Below are 16,218 nucleotides of genomic sequence, written 5' to 3'. Positions count from 1 at the left end.
AATATAGTAATTACTAAGTACACAAATGAGTGGAGAAAAGGGAGACAAAAATTAACTCAACTCAACTCCTAATTGGAAACAATTAATCAGATTAGAGCCAAAGAAAAAATAAAGAAGAAGTTTCAGCATAGATGACAGCAATATCAATATTTAATATGCAATACTACAGTTCCTCGGATGCCAGCAAAAACGAAAGTACATACTTTTCGTAAGCAGCTGAAGCTTTGAAGTATATGACCTAATATCAATGCTGTATTATGCATTAACTTTAACTCAATATTCATTATGTTTAGCTCAACAGCTCAGAATAGTAGCCATTCTGAAGGATACAATTGTTCAGATAATAATGAAGTTGTAGTAGAAAAGATGCCATATTCAAAAAGAACATTAAATTTACCTTCATTGTCTGTTCTGAGCTCATCCTAAAATATCGTGAAGCACGTTTTTCAAGCTCAATTGTACTCAAAGGATGTGGAGGGTACTTCCGCTTTTCCTGCTGCTGAACCTTGGTCACCTAATTTGAAATTTTGAAATAAATGATTCAAAAACTATACCAAAAAATTTATATTAAAGTTGGTAACATTTCGAGTTCATGATTTTTATGACTTACAGTTGCGGTTGGTTCCTGAATACACATTTCATAAAGTACAACAGCAGAAATGTAGTCAAAAAGATGTCCGCGCCTGCAAAATGAATTACCAGACAGTGTTTAGTATATGACTTTCAAGTTTCATTCACTCAAAAGGAAAGGAAATGCACCAAGCATTCACAATTTACATCCAACTGAAGGTAGCCATCCCTTCATCTGATTTGTGAGAGCAATTAATGGTCCAAAATTCTTCTGGCTCGTGTGACTGAATCTCCCAATAACGCTCCACAATAAACCCAAGTGTAGGGAACTGAGAATTGAAACGAAAGCATACTGACTAATTCGTAAAATTACAAATGATGATTTTAAATACAAGGCAGTTAAAGTACATTTTGTTTCATTAGTCTGCTAAAATCATACCTGACATGGTCCGTAACTTAGAACAAGGTTTCTATCATCTTGAGCAGAATCAATAACAAACTTATCTCTCAACAGCATGGTCTGGAACCTAGTGAAAGAAGCACCAATCCGGAGATCAATTTCCTGCAAATATAAAAATTCAAGTTGATTCCCTCTCAAAAGAGAAAGTAAGAAGAAGCTAAGAAAAACTAATGGTGACATTGCCCTAGAGTCTTTATATGAGAGGTGATTCCACAAAGAAAATATAGCAAATCAATGAAAAGGGGACATAACGCATTCAGATAGCTCTGGTTTATACACAAAGTTGTCAAAACTAACTGTGAATGGAGTCTAAAAAAAGAGATCGGCCCTTACTCAATGAAGGAAATATACTTACTTGCCTAGCATCGACAGCATCAGAAAACCACTGATTAGGAGAAACAAGATTCTGGGCCGCCTCATGAATGTCCCTAGAATTTGTAAAATCAATTAACATCAGCAAACATGAAGTCAAATTAAATGACAAAATCACAGAAAAAGGAAAAGATAGCTATAAAAACCTGTCAATTAATGCGGAAAACCGAGCCCTTCGAATAGTAAGGTAGCGATTCACAGATCCACATACCTCCACCACTTCAAAAGCAATGTTTTCTCCCTCTCTATCACAATCTAACCACAGAATAAGCCATTGGCACTTTCTTGCTTCCTCCTCCAATGTCCTTTTGATGTCTGCCTTATCCTACACAAAACACCAAATGAACAAGATACATCAGCAAACATATGTATAGCCTGACATTTGACCAATAGCCAACACCATTATCGTAGTGCATATAGAACTTTTAACCATCAACAATCAACAAACTAGTAAAATAGCAAGATTTTTTAAAGGTCCACCACCTAGACCATGTAGTTAAAAAATAAAAGTATCATATTATAATCCAATTCCAACTCACTAATCGTTTTTCACCACAGATTTTTCAGGCTTTGAGAGCCCCTACAATAAACTAACAAATTAATCATGCATCTTTTTGTAAATGGAGATAACAGAATTAGAATTATTGTTCAAAAATATATAAACACATTGAAGTTGCATAAATAAAACTTGTTCAACACAATTTAAACTCCCTTCTATATCACAAGTTTATCGCATTATACAAAAATAAATGCAAAATTACATTTGGGACAGCTGAAGCAAAATGCACTGATAATTAACTCAAAACAACAAGTAAAACGAAAACAAAAACCCTAATTCCGAATTCGAAATTTAATTAAGCAATGTGAACAGAGAAAGGGAAAGAGAGATACATCAGGGACGAATTTCCGAATGGGAGCATTGAAGAGATCGGCGGGGTCACAAGAATGCCACTTGCGGAACCGATCGTCGAAATCAATCTCCATGAGGTGACCGGTGACAGAAGTGACGAGCATGTGGCATGGCTGGCCATTGATTACGTAGTTGAACTCGAAGATTTTGTTGTAGCGGGACCGCCCTTCTCTAACTCTGAGCCCGTTGCTCTGCTGGTTCTTTGAGAGTATGGTCGCCACCGCTTTAGCCACCGACGGCTTCTCCGCTACGTTTAAGACGTTTATCATGTCTGATATGAAAGTGTGCACTCAGTCTTAGTTCTGTGCTGTTGGTGAAGAAGACAATGCGGAGGTGAAATGTGGGATTTTTGGGAGTGGCATTTCCCCCCAAAATGAAAACCGAGGCTTCTTTGGCATAGACCGGTTCATAGTTAGACCGGTTCAACCAGATTAGTTCTGTTTTTTTAATTTTAATAATTAAATTAAAATATGTAGTATATAATTGTGGTAATTTTCTAAAATACATGTTTTGGTAATTTATTTACATTTTTACCTGTCAATTTTTTACTTTTTCTAACTTTTTTTATTTACGAAAAATACTTTTTTTATTTCACAAATACTTTTTTTGGTTTCCAATTTCGGTTTTTTCGGTTCGGTCGACCTAGCCGACCGATTGCACAGCCCTGTTTTTCAGTTTTTAATAATTTATTCTTTTTTTATAGATTTTTTTCCTGGAATTTTTTTTATAGTATAAGAATAGTATTATATATAGTGTTTTTATAGTGTAAGATAAGTGTATATATAGTGTTTATATAGTGTATTTACGGCATTTTGTAGTATTTTTATGTTTTATACCAGGAAAACAATGTAAATACACCATAAACACTGTAAATGCACCATAGATACACTAAAACGGCAGAAATGCACCAATAAACATAGATATCCCGAAAAATACGAGAAATACACTATAAATACACCAAAAACACACTAAATCAATTTATTCTTTACAAAATCAGTAGCAATAAACAAATCTATGAATAAGAGAAAGACAAAATAAATAGTTATATGAATAATAGAATAATTTTATAAACAAAAAATTATAGATCTACAATAATTTATTTACAAAATATTTAAATTATTACAAAAAATCTAAAAAATTTACACAAATCTAAAAACGAGTCGCGAAATCCATACGTGAAGGGATAAGACGAACGGAATAGTGCAAACGGAAAAGACGAATGGAAAAACGACCGGAAACGACGAGAAATCCATCGGAAGTAGACGAACGGAAGAAACGAACGGAAAAATAACCGGAGGAGACAAACTGAAAATCAAGCGAAAAAGAATAAGAAAAAAAGAGAAAACTTTGAAAGAGAAGAGAGAAAAGAGAGAGAACTTTGAGAGAGAAAAAAAAGTGGTTATGTAAAAGTTTAACATAAAATGAGATAAGACTTCTATATATATAGTGGTACTTTTGTAAAAAAATTAGAAAAATAGGTAGCGTAGCAAATAAGAAAAAGATGGGCAAAATGCTGTAAATACTTTGCCAAAAACAGGTATTTGGAAAAAAATTCCCATATAATTTTATGAATAAAAGTATGATAATATGTTTTAAAAAAATTGATAAATTTATTAAGTAAAAAAAATATATAAAATAATTAATATTCAATCTAAAAATGAAATATAGTGTGTGAGATATAACATGTGAGAGAGAATATAAAAAAACAATGCTATATTATCCATCTAATGTGTCAATAAAAAAATTGATGACTGAAAAGATGGTTTGTGAGTTATACACTGAAAAATTAAACAAATGAAATATTATCAAATAAGGAGCGTTATAGAAGGTTGGTTAAAAAGGTATGAGTTCCGATAGTGCGTAAGAAAAGGGCCAAACGTTTGGGTTCCTGCACTATCTCTTTTTTCCAACTTAGGTCCCTGAACTAAAAAAACGTTAAAAATATATCATGCATTATCCAAAATGTCCATAGTAAGTCTCTTTATTAACTCCCATTAAGTCACGCATTGCACGAAATTTATAGTGCGAATGATTGTTAAACAAATATGCTGACTGAGATTTAATTTGCCACATAAAAAAAAAGGAAAATCATCGAAGGATTCGCTTTGGGTCCTTCACAAATTCAGATTGCAAAATACAATTAACTCCCAAATTCAGAATCCTAACCCCTCGCTTGAAATCTTAATCCCCAAATTAATTGATTCATCTTGATTCCTTTACTCCAATTGGAACCATAAAAACCCAATGGAATGAAGACTTGTCTAATCGCAAATTATATGGCGGAGCACCGTGATTGGTTATTTTCTTCCAAATGATGAAGAAATGTCAAAGACAAAGTGGAGAAAAATTTCGAATAAATGGATGTAGTGTCCCTTAAGTTGTTTATCTTAATTAATTTATTGTTGATAATGGTTTAGGATTGCAGTGGTCCCTAAAGCTGTTTATTTATATTAGTTAAAATTGGTATTGGTTTAGGATTGCAGTGGCCCCTTGTTTTTATTGAATTGATTAATTGCTTAATGAATTTATTTGCTTTTGTTGTCATCAATGGCCCCTTCCATTGTTTTGTTTCAATTGATTAATTGCTTAATGAATTTATTTGCTTGATTGTTTGTGTACTAAATTGATAATATATTTGTTGTTTCCTGGTTGGTGTCATGTTGTATAGTTATATTAATAATTATCTATCTCTTTGTGGTAGGTAAGAATGAATCAAACACTACACTAGTGATCTGTCATAGGGATAAATTAGTTAAAGAGGGAAACAAATGTAGTTATGTAGATGGGAGTAGGGTGGTGGTTGATAAAAATACTGACACTAAATAAATGAACTATCTCAATATAATATTTTATATCCATTTTTTAACAAATGGTAGATCTGTTGATTTATTTTGTAAAAACATTGTGGGCTTGTTTGTTAAATTAATAGACGAAAATACTTTTCTTTGAGGTTTGTGATTTTATTAAATGAACGGTACACACTAAATCTTTATGTTAATCATAAAAATAGTTACAATGCATTTTTAGCTTTTTAGAAACTAGGAAGGTAGAACAAGTGGTATAGCTGGGTGTAGAAAAAGAGGTGGGCTTAGATGAACAGATGGTAGAGTAGGGTGTAGAAGAAGAGGTGGACTTAGATCAAGTGGTAGAATTAGGCTTAGAATATAGGGGCTTGGAGCGAGGGGACTTAGAACATGAGGGCTTACAGCAACATGACTTAGATCAAGGGTTTGAAGCTGATTAGGAGTTAGAGAGAGGGGTTGAAGCTAATGAGGGCTTAAAGCTACGGGTTTTTGACCCGGGGGGGCGTATAAGGAGATGATTACCAGCAAACGTTTGATGAGATTTGTGTGAATGTTGAAGGGCTCACTAATGATGAGGAACAATAACTACAACAAGTTAGGGAGAAAGTTAGAGCATCTAGGCAGGAAAGACACTCGAATATTTGTTAGTGATATGCACTAGGTCAATCATTCTATATTATAATTAAAATAGTTGAATGGTTAATTCTTTCTAAGGTCATCAAGTATGTGAATTGAGAGTAGAACCCTTAACTTTAATAAAGAATTATATTACATCTATCCCTAGTCTTAATAGAACACTGAGACTAGTATGATGTTGACTGGTGATTATATTTTACTAATTATGTATATGAGATATTAAGTCAAATTATAGGTGCTATTTGAGAAATAAGGCACTGGATGACCCACCTTGAGAATACTACATAGATCACTGTCGTAAGTAATTCTCATTACAGTCTTACATTATCTTTAACAGGATAATGGAATAAACTGTCATTGGATATGAAAGTAACAATGTGAGAAATATGAGTGACTGAGAAGGAATTTGTCCCTCATTTATTTGAGTAAGATATCTATGAGCCCCTTAAAAAAGATAAACTGAAGGAAATGTATGGCCATGCTAAATGAATTGATAAAGAGTTATCATTTTCAGTCTACTTGAAATCAGGAAACTAATGATTGAGTATTATAAGGATGACAGAACTATGTCTTACATTCAATCAGGATATTGTGAGACAAAGGGATTAAAATATTATTGTAAATGGTTAAATCATAATGTCTTGCTAGAGGCCACTTATGACTTGTGGGTCGAAATAGAAATTTCGGGCCTACAGCCAACGTTATATGAACCTACAGGGTCGCACACTAAGAACAGGCCCAAAACAGTTATGGGTTGTATAAGCCTAATGAATTTACATGATTAATAGATTATTATATATATAATTCGTAATATATAATAACAAATATATATTAATTGAAATTCAAAATTTAAGGATAAGTGTTTTCCTTAAGGTATTATCTTTTAAATATAATAATAATAATAATTAATATATATGTGTAATTATCAAAAAAGAGTTTTTGATAGACATGAACTCAAAAGAGTTATAAAAACGTAGTGTTTGCATATGATTGCAAAACATGTTTTGAGTAAACCCTAGATGTCCAATTTTCATATAAATAGACTCTTAAACCTAGAGTTTTCACATATGTGTTTTTCAAAATATAACGCAAGATACACAATCACTAAATAATTCGAAATTGTTTTATGAAGCAATAGTGTTAGCACACAAGCACTAGTTTTGGCTAAGGTTTGTTCGTGTGGATACTCGTATAGGACGCGTTCTTTTGGAGGCGTTTCTGATCAGAGGCTAGGTATCATCAAAGTGAACCACCTTCTTCCTTCCTACATTGCTATTGGAATTCGACATACAAGTAAGTATAAATTATGTTATTACAACAGCTCAGACTTAGGTATTTATGAGAGCTTAGGTGAAGGGGCAGAAGATGCTTATCATTTAGTGAGGAAAAGTAAGTATAAATCATCTAAGTACTCCCTATCAGCACAATCATTTAACTAATGGTAGTGTTTATTACAACAGCTCAGGCTTAGGTATTTATAAGAGCTTAGGTGAAGGGGCAGAAGATGATTATCATTTAGTGAGGAAAAGTAATAGTCATGTCCAATTTGATCCTACTAGAATACCTATTTTTTATACTGGCATAAAGTTTCAAAATCTTGAGCAGCTTAAGGATGATGTGGCTAGGTACACTGTCTTTAAGGGTCCGTGTGTGCATATGGTGAAACATGATACAAGTAGGGATAGAGTTGAATGTAAGTTGGGATGTCCTTGGAATTTACATGCTAGTCCATATAATACTAATAACAATTGGACTGTGAAAACATACAGATCCCACCATAGATGTGATATGACAAATAAAAGCAAACTGTGTAATACTGCTTTTTAGTAAAGCAATTCAGGGCCAGGATTATTTCTCAGCCATACATCAAGTTTAAGGAATTAAGGGCTTTAGTTAGGTCTGAACTAAAACAGAAAGTCATAGTTAACATGTGTATGGCAACTAAGAAACATGTCATGGAGGAATAGATGGGTAATTATATTGATGAGTATGGACTCTTGCATGATTATGCTGTTGTGATTAAGCAAATCAACCCTGGAACAACTTGCTTTGCCCTTTCATGCAGCACTGATAATTGAAATACCTTAGAGGGGGGTGAATTAGATATTAATGGCTACTTAAAAATATTTAGGAAGGATAAAGGATTAGAGAAAGAACATAAAGCAATTTTAGAGTGGTTCGGATAAAAACGCTATCCTACATCCACTACTCAATCAATGATTGAGATTTTCCACTAAATCAAACTTGATTACAAGTTACAAAAATGGTGCTTTAAAGCTAAACACCCAACTTGGAGTTTTTCCAAAGCTAAACCCCTAACTTACAAGAGCTTGACTTTTTCAAGGCTAAATCAAGAAACCCACAAAGAGAACAATCAAAAGCAATCAATGATTAACACAATTGATGCACAAAACTAAAAGAGGAATTGAATGAAGGAATGTTGTTGAGAGCTGTTGCTTTTTGCTATATTTGTTCTTACTTTCCCAAAAGAGATAGAACACATATATAAAGTCTTCTTACTGATGTGGCTTAGTCCCATTGGCTTTTGTAAAATTCTTCTCGTTATAAATCTTTGAGAAACTTCAAAAATAAGTAGTCTGCACACGACAGACGATCGTCACGAAATCATATACGATCGTATGTCTACAACGGCTATAAGAGATTCAAACTTTGGATTTAATGACAATCGTCTTTTCAAGACAGACGATCGTCAATGGGACAGACGATCGTCAATGGGACAGACGATCGTCAGTCTGATCGTTAGCAGTACGCAGATTCATGCCAAAATGCCAGAGATTTCAGAGTTGCAAAACGGTGAGTTTTAAAGTGACAAACGATCGTCAATCAAGACAGACGATCGTCTGTGACCTAAAAACTGCACAAAACTGCCTTAACCTGCAAAGAAACTTGTAATGATATTAGAAAACAATTACATGCCAATTGATTGTTTGAATCAAAATTAAATAATTTAGAAGGCATGTCATTATTCAGTATGTTTTATGTTTGTTTTGAGGCTTGTAAAAAGGGTAGGATGGCTAGTTGTTGAAAAATTATAAGGATAGATGGTTGTATTTTGAAAGGAATATGTAAGGTATGTTGCTATGTGTTGTGGGGAGGGATGGAAACAATCATATGTTTCCTATTGTTTGGGGTGTGGTTGAACTGGAAACAAAAACCACTTGGAGTTGGTTCCTTAGAAGACTGACCACTGACTTGTCATTGGGAAATGGAGATCGGTATACTTTCATCTCAGATATGAAAAAGATAATTATTACTTTTTTGATTGTTTTATTCCGCTTTTGACAATGTTAGTTCAATAAATTCTTAATGTGTTGTGTTTTTTTGCAGGGACTATAATCTGCTATGAAAGAGCTGCTTCCAAATGCAAAGCACATGAGATATGTCAGGCATGTTTATGCAAATTGGGCAAAGCACTGGAGAGGCAGGGAAAGGAAGTTGGCATTCTGGAATTGTGCAAAGGCTACATATGAGGTTCAATTGAGGCAGAGGTTAGAAGTGTTAGATGGATTAGGTAAAGAAATTATACAAGCTGCATTGTCTTATGGCATTAGGAGATGATGTAAAGTATAATTTGACACCTCCATCAAGTGTAATGTGGTGGATAATAAACTAGCTGAGACCTTCATGGCTAGATCTTAGAAGCAAGATGCAAGAGTATTATCACTATGCTTGAAGAAATCAGAGTTTTAGTAATGAATAGAATTTGGACTAAAAAGGAGTCTGCTGCTACATGGATAATAGACATTGCTCCAAAAGCTATGGAGAAGCTAGAGAAGAACAAGAAAATGTCTCATGATTGGGAGATGGATTGAAATGGGGATTTTGGTTATCAGATGAATCGTGTGCTTGATAAGGATGACATACACATTGTTGATTTAAAAATGAGGACCTGCACTTGCAGAGAGTAGGACCTTACTGGGATCCCATGTTTCCATGTTGTGTGTGCCATCTACTCCAACAGTGACAAGCCTCAAGAATATGTGCACCGTTATTACTCAAAAGATACATTTAAGTCATGCATATACAATGAAGCATGTTCCAGGAAAGTTGTATTGGGTTAGAACTGAGTTGGAGAGAATAGAACCTCCACAATTTAAGAAAAAACTCGGAAGGCCTAAAAGATGTAAAAAGAGGAACATGGACGAGACTAGAAAAAATGGCAAGTTGGGGCAGCATGGGAGGAAGATGACATGTGGCCATTATTGTGAAGGTGGCCATTATGTAAGATGTTGCCCTAATAGAAGCTTTAGAACAACCGCTATCAACATACCATTTGATTTTATTCACCACGGTTTCCTTCAGCACCTAGAAAAAACAAACTCAACCTTTAGGTACCCAAGTCACATTGAGTCTTTATAAGTTAGCACTAGAATAGTCTAAGGGAATTAACCTCAATTGGACCTTTCTAACATAACAATCAACATTCGTATGACCATATCTCATGCAATAAACACATTGAAGCCTATGGGACATGTGAGCTGAATATTGGTAAGTCTTGGATCTAGGAGCCTCACATATATGAGCATAGAAATGTGCACAAGAGTGTTCATATGTGTATGCATGAGCATTGTTATGAGAATGAGCATAAGGATATAAATGAAAATAATTCTTTTTCATACTTCTCTTCTTCTATTTGTGACTATATTGAGAGGCATGGGTATGTCTAGGGGGTCTTGTACCCACCTTGTTCTTAGGCTTAGGAGCCAAAAATGGCTTAGCTTTGGGAGCTTGAGCATATACCTCTTCTTCACGCCTTTTGGCCAAGGTATGATAGTATCATCCTTCACTTGAGTAGGAGCAACATAACCATCAAGAACCATGTGCCATAAGTATACACCATCCATATCAAGATAATTTTCCATACGGAATTTCCAATTAGGATAATCTGTTCCATCAAAGTAGGGATGAAGAGTATGAGTGAAGTTTTCGATAGCCATTTGGATCGAAGAACTCGCAAATAAGATGAGTTACCTTGCTTTGATACCAATTGAAATTCCAAATGCTATCTTAAAGGGGGGTGAATAAGGTATTTTTAAAATTAAAAAGGACTAGAGTTAGGTTAAGTGTTTAAGGGATAGAAGAAAGAACACAAGTGATTTAGAGTGATTCGAATCACAAGTCGATTTTACTCCACTACTCAATCAAAGATTGAGATTTGTTATAATCCACTAAAGGTGTATTTTAGAGCTAAACACAAAATATTATAAAGAGATTTTCTAGAGCTAATTTCAAACTCACTAAGTGACTTTTGAAGTTTAATCACAAACCTACAAACACTAAAATTGATTAATCAACAACGAAGAAAAGTAATCAATATAAATTGATGCACAATAAATGTTTAAGAGAGTTTGAATTGAATGCTTGTAGTTGTTGTTGTTCTTAGGGTGTCTAACCACATTAATGTGGTGGTTGTGGGGTATTTTATAACCCCTAACAACTTTTCTCTAAGTCATCAAAGAAGATGAACAAATTTGTGCTGAAAAGCATTGGGTAGCGCCCGCGATCTCATTTGGCTTCTGAAAAAGCCAACGGTCATGTGCCACATGGCACCTCTTCATTGGGGCATTCAAATATGACCGTTGAAAATTGCAACAGGTATGAAGGTCGCGCCCGTGATGTCTCTGAGTCGCGCCTGCGACCCATGAAGAGAATCCAAGGATTTCTCAAATCTTTGGGTACTGTCCGTGAAAGGCTTTAGTAGCGCCCGCTACTCATGAGTCGCGCCTGCATCTGACTGAAGGTAGCGGGCGCGAAAAGCTACTGGAAATGTCAAATTTCTGATTTTTCAAAAGAATCCGAATTGACCCACGATGCTTTTAATGTGTTCCTATACACTAATAAATAATATTATAACCTTTAAATTGATTCTCAAAAGTCAAAACTGAAGAGATCAAAAGGACTTGATCCAACAATATATTTACCAATGATCAATTATACCACATAAATAACATTTACCATCAAATTTTTTTTATTTAATTTATAAATTAATTATTTTATGTTTCTAATCATTATTATCCCATTTTATCTATATATTTAAAAGAGTTGTTATAATTAAATTTTAATAATGATTTTGATGGTAACCATAACGATGACAATTTATATTATAAGTATAAAAGTGAAGCATTTTTCACTGTACATTGAACAGTAAAAATGCTTTCCCTTTATGCCCCTATTTGATTGGAAAACAATTCCTTACAACAGTTAGGTATTTTTGTTAATGTTTATTCTTTATTTGTCCTTAAATGTCCTTTATGATTTAGCTTCTCTCTTACAAGCTCATGCCGTTTGGAGAAGTGTAGGGTCACTTTATCTCCTTACTCAGCAAGTTATTGTATGTAGGGGTCACTTAGGAGCCATTTGAACTTTACTCTTCCACCCACTTTTTTACATTTGGCATGTTTGAATTGGACGTTCTCGAGCTGATTTGTGAGCTACATGGCTCACTTTTTAACCAACCTTTGGTGTCCTCTTACCAGTTTTGCCCCTGCAAAGAAAAGCCTATATAAGCCAAGTATAGAAAATGAGAAAACACGCTTTTGGCAAAAGAAAGTCATTATATTTTCTTTCCTATTGAAGTAGTGTCAATTATTCATATCTCCCATTATTGTTTGTCAATCAAGTGATAATCTCTATTCATTGTTGAGTCGATCACACTTACAAGTTAAGCTACAAATTGGTTAGCTCTATCACATATGTTTACTGTGTATTTTAGCCTTTTTCAATTTGATTTATCATTATATTTCTCAAAATTCATGGAAGTATATATTTTAGGTTGGACAAATGTCGTAAAAAGGCCAAATCTTTCATGAAAGTTTCACAAAATTTCTGACCTTTTAATTTTGTCGATTTTGGCCAAAAACATATTATTTGGTTTCAATTGTGGCAAACTCTCAATTTGATTTCAATTTGCCTATGTGGCGCCTACGTGGCATGCATATATATTGAAAGGTCATGACTTTTGTGAAACCAAATAATCTATTTTTGGCCAAAATCGACAAAATTGAAAGGTCAGGACTTTTGTGAAACCAAATAATCAGTTTTTGGCCAAAATCGACAAAATTAAAAGGTCAGGACTTTTGTGAAACTTTTGTGAAAGGTTTGGTATTTTTACGACATTTGGCCTTTAAGTTTATTTAAACATCTTTCACAAATTGCTTTTATAAAATAATAATTTAGTCTCAAGTGCAATGGACAAATCAATTCTTTTACTGAACCGAAGTAATATCAAATTTCTAACTCCATGTATGATGTCTAATTCAAGATGATTAACACTTTGTTGGAGCCCTGGGCAAGGCCTTTTTGTATGCTTCCATGTAAATCTGAAGAAAAGCCAAGATGAAAAAAATAAAATAAAGAAATGGTGGTTATGTTAAAAATAAACCTTTGAACCTTTGATGACAACAATGAACTTAAGATAAGCATCGAGTTTTAAACCAATAATGAACGAAATATAACCTAAACCATTAGAACATCACACCATTATGTTTGGATTTCTAACATAAAAAAGTCTGAAAGCATGTATGATCCCAAAAGCGCTAAAGCACTTGACAGAAATGTTATTTACATGTAAATTAAAAAATTATAAAAAAGAAGACACTATGAAAGTCGAACAATGTCAAATATAAAGCTGAGCCATGGTTCATCACCAAACAAGCAGTATCAGTATGTATGGGTTACAAGCCAATGATAAGACATGAGAGTATAACAAAAGTTAAATACCAAAAATACGGCGGATGTGCTATCGTTAATGGTGGAACCACTGCCACTAATAAATGTGGCACCGAACTTAAAAAGGGAAGAGATTTCTGAAAGCACGTTTGATTTTTTTCCATGATATTATAGCCTCTATTGCCAACATTGATCTCTCTGATATATTCAACAAGCATCTCATAGCGTCTTAACAATATCTACAGGTATGATGCAGGCATTGTTTCTTCTTTTTAGTTTTCTGGTGCTCCTTTTTGAGGTTTAAAGAAACGTTTCGGTTGAGGATCTATTTTGGATAAGAGAAGAGTGGTTTTAGGGCTTTTGGATTATGCGACGTGATCAAACGGTGCGATGCGAGCGGCCAAATTTGCACTCTTTTGAAGCAACGATTGAGATTAACTCTTTAATTATTTCAATTTTGTAGTGGGATTTTGAAAAGTCATTATATACGATCCGTACACGTTACTGGAATTCCCCTTTTATAAAAATACAAAATGCTGCAAATGGAAAATAGGAAATGACTTGCTTGCTGAAGCAAATATTCAGCTTTGATGATCAATGTATGAGAACACAGCAGCAGCCAATTTTTAAAAACATTATTAATGTCATTATTTATTATATTATATGCTTTATTGATTTGCATTTTACATATATTAGCCTTATATATATGGAATTAAATCATGTAAATTTAATAAGGTTAATTTCATAAAAAAAATCATGATCTTTATACAAAATTTTATTTTAATTACGACTTTTAAAAGTTGCCATATAAAATCATAAACTTTAATTTTTTTAAATCTATCATCAAATTAATTTTCAGTGTATTTTTGCTGATGTGGCAACCGGAATCCGGCCAATTTTAAAAAAATGAAAGGTAAAAATACACCGGAAAATAATCGGTGATAGATTTGAAAAAAAATGAAAGATCGTAGTTTTATATGACAACTTTTAAAAGTCGTGATTAAAATGAAAGTTCGTGTAAAATTCGTGATTTTCGTATAACAGTCATAACAAATACAATAACAATCATAACTACTTCCTATCTATTACACGATAACAGCCATAATATACTCATCTCGGATAGGATTGGATTGGTACAATCATTTGCATTGTGACCCCTGTTACAACATCTGCTACACCAGTTAGGACTCTGATCTTCCCTGTATTCTTGATCCATCTCGTTCCTGTAGCGCTGGTTGACTGGACGCCCCCTTTTTTGACGCCATTCAGGGTTTGGAATGAAGTGCGGTTCGCCGGACTTCCTCCAGTATGTGCGGGCACGTAACACTTTAAATGGAGTGTTCCAGCATTGAATAGCAAACTTTGTCTGATAATGCCAATGCACAAACTCAAGAGGGTTCAGATTCTCCTTCGCACAAACGGCCATAGCATGAGAGCAGGGCAACTTAAATTGCTGGAATTTACCGCACATGCATTTCTTATTCTGAAGGTTTACCGTATGGGTATTTCCTCCTCTCCCATTGGAGTGGTTCTTCCTAGTTTCCACTTTGCAAGTCATCGTAGAATGGTCATATGTCTGGCTGGTTTTGAAACGGGCCTTCTCCCCCCTCTGCTTCAGTAGTTGGATGCATATTGGAGTGTAGTGAACGTTTGTGGCAATCAACTCCTCATACGTCTTCCAACGCGTGTCGAACATTTTAACCATCCGATCAAAAATTGCCTCAAGCATTGATGTGATCGGAAGCCCCCATATATTCTTCAACGTCGCGTTGACAGACTCAGCATAGTTAGTTGTCATCACATTGTGACGTTGGCCTTTTTTGTTATACACCCTTGTCCACTTTTCTTTCTTAGTCATCCATGCATACGCTCTTGGGCTTCTAATCTTGATCGCGTCCATGTAGCGAGTATACTTCTTCTTCTGATATGCTCGGCCTAAAACACAAACCATAATATTAACGCATAATAATAACATATTTTGTCAACATATTCAATCATAAAAAAACATTACCTGCTTTCTCCGCTAGCTTTTTCAAAACCTTGTTCCTAAACTTGGTCTTAAAATTACTGCAGAAATGTCTGATGCAAAACTTGTGAGCGACACCGGCCCATTCAGGACGCTTCAGAACCGACAATATTCCAGCGTGCCGATCAGATATAATGGCCACCTTCCTTTCGTAAATCACTTGCTCACGCAAATGTTTAAAAAAGTACTCATAACTGGTAGTACTCTCAGATTCAACAAGTGCAAATGCCAGTGGCATTATGTGACTGTTCCCATCGATTGCCGACGCGATCAATAAGGTCATTTTGTATTTGCCATACAAATGAGTACCGTCGACGAACAAAACTGGCTTGCAAAAACAAAACCCATCAATTGTCGGTTTGAAAGTCCAGAACATTCTGATGAACATTACGACTTTTGGCTGAAGGATCCCGTCAGTGTACACCTTAGCGCCTATATATCACAAGTTCAACAAAATTAGAATTATTACTTGAAGCAACTCGTTCTATAACAAATTAGAGTTATTGCGTATACCTTCTGCATGCTAGAATGATCCAGGGTTGACATGCATCATCTCGTTCATGAACTTGTGAACCATAGAAAATGATTCATACCAGCCACCGTAAACATCAGCTATTTCCTTTTCCTTTGCATTTCAGGTTCTTTTATACGAAGTCCTAACTCCATGTTGTTGCCAAATTCCAGCTCTGAGGGTATCGATATGTATGTCACGTTGCAGCATTACTTGACCCTTGATATAGTCTGCGATCGG

At 34.5% G+C, this 16,218-nt stretch overlaps 2 protein-coding genes across 4 annotated transcripts in view; both read right to left on the bottom strand.

Moving 5' to 3' along the window:
- Positions 1 to 2,679, bottom strand: part of LOC126677240 (DNA topoisomerase 3-alpha) — a 36,711-nt gene extending 34,032 nt beyond the window's left edge. For all 3 annotated transcript variants that reach the window (XR_007640487.2, XM_050371772.2, XM_050371774.2), the window contains exons 1-7: positions 2,294 to 2,679; positions 1,549 to 1,727; positions 1,386 to 1,458; positions 1,010 to 1,132; positions 778 to 899; positions 611 to 683; positions 398 to 514 (exon numbers count right to left, since the gene is read on the bottom strand). Coding sequence is in view for 2 of the 3 variants with exons in the window: in XM_050371772.2 (XP_050227729.1) it covers positions 398 to 514; positions 611 to 683; positions 778 to 899; positions 1,010 to 1,132; positions 1,386 to 1,458; positions 1,549 to 1,727; positions 2,294 to 2,581 (975 nt within the window). In the remaining variant the exon portion in view is untranslated. The remainder of the gene's footprint in view (positions 1 to 397; positions 515 to 610; positions 684 to 777; positions 900 to 1,009; positions 1,133 to 1,385; positions 1,459 to 1,548; positions 1,728 to 2,293) is intronic.
- An 11,840-nt stretch (positions 2,680 to 14,519) lies between these two features.
- LOC126678340 (uncharacterized) lies at positions 14,520 to 15,855 on the bottom strand. Its single transcript, XM_050373242.1, has 2 exons — positions 15,453 to 15,855; positions 14,520 to 15,376 (listed from the first exon to the last, which is right to left on the bottom strand). The coding sequence occupies exons 1-2, from the start codon at positions 15,853 to 15,855 to the stop codon at positions 14,520 to 14,522; spliced, it is 1,260 nt and encodes a 419-aa protein (XP_050229199.1).
- Between the last annotated feature and the right edge of the window lie 363 nt (positions 15,856 to 16,218).

This window comes from Mercurialis annua, linkage group LG4 (assembly GCF_937616625.2).
Source record: "Mercurialis annua linkage group LG4, ddMerAnnu1.2, whole genome shotgun sequence".
NCBI classification, from domain to species: domain Eukaryota; kingdom Viridiplantae; phylum Streptophyta; class Magnoliopsida; order Malpighiales; family Euphorbiaceae; genus Mercurialis; species Mercurialis annua.
The sequence above is the reverse complement of the archived record's forward strand: the minus strand, read 5'-3'. Positions and strand labels throughout refer to the sequence as shown.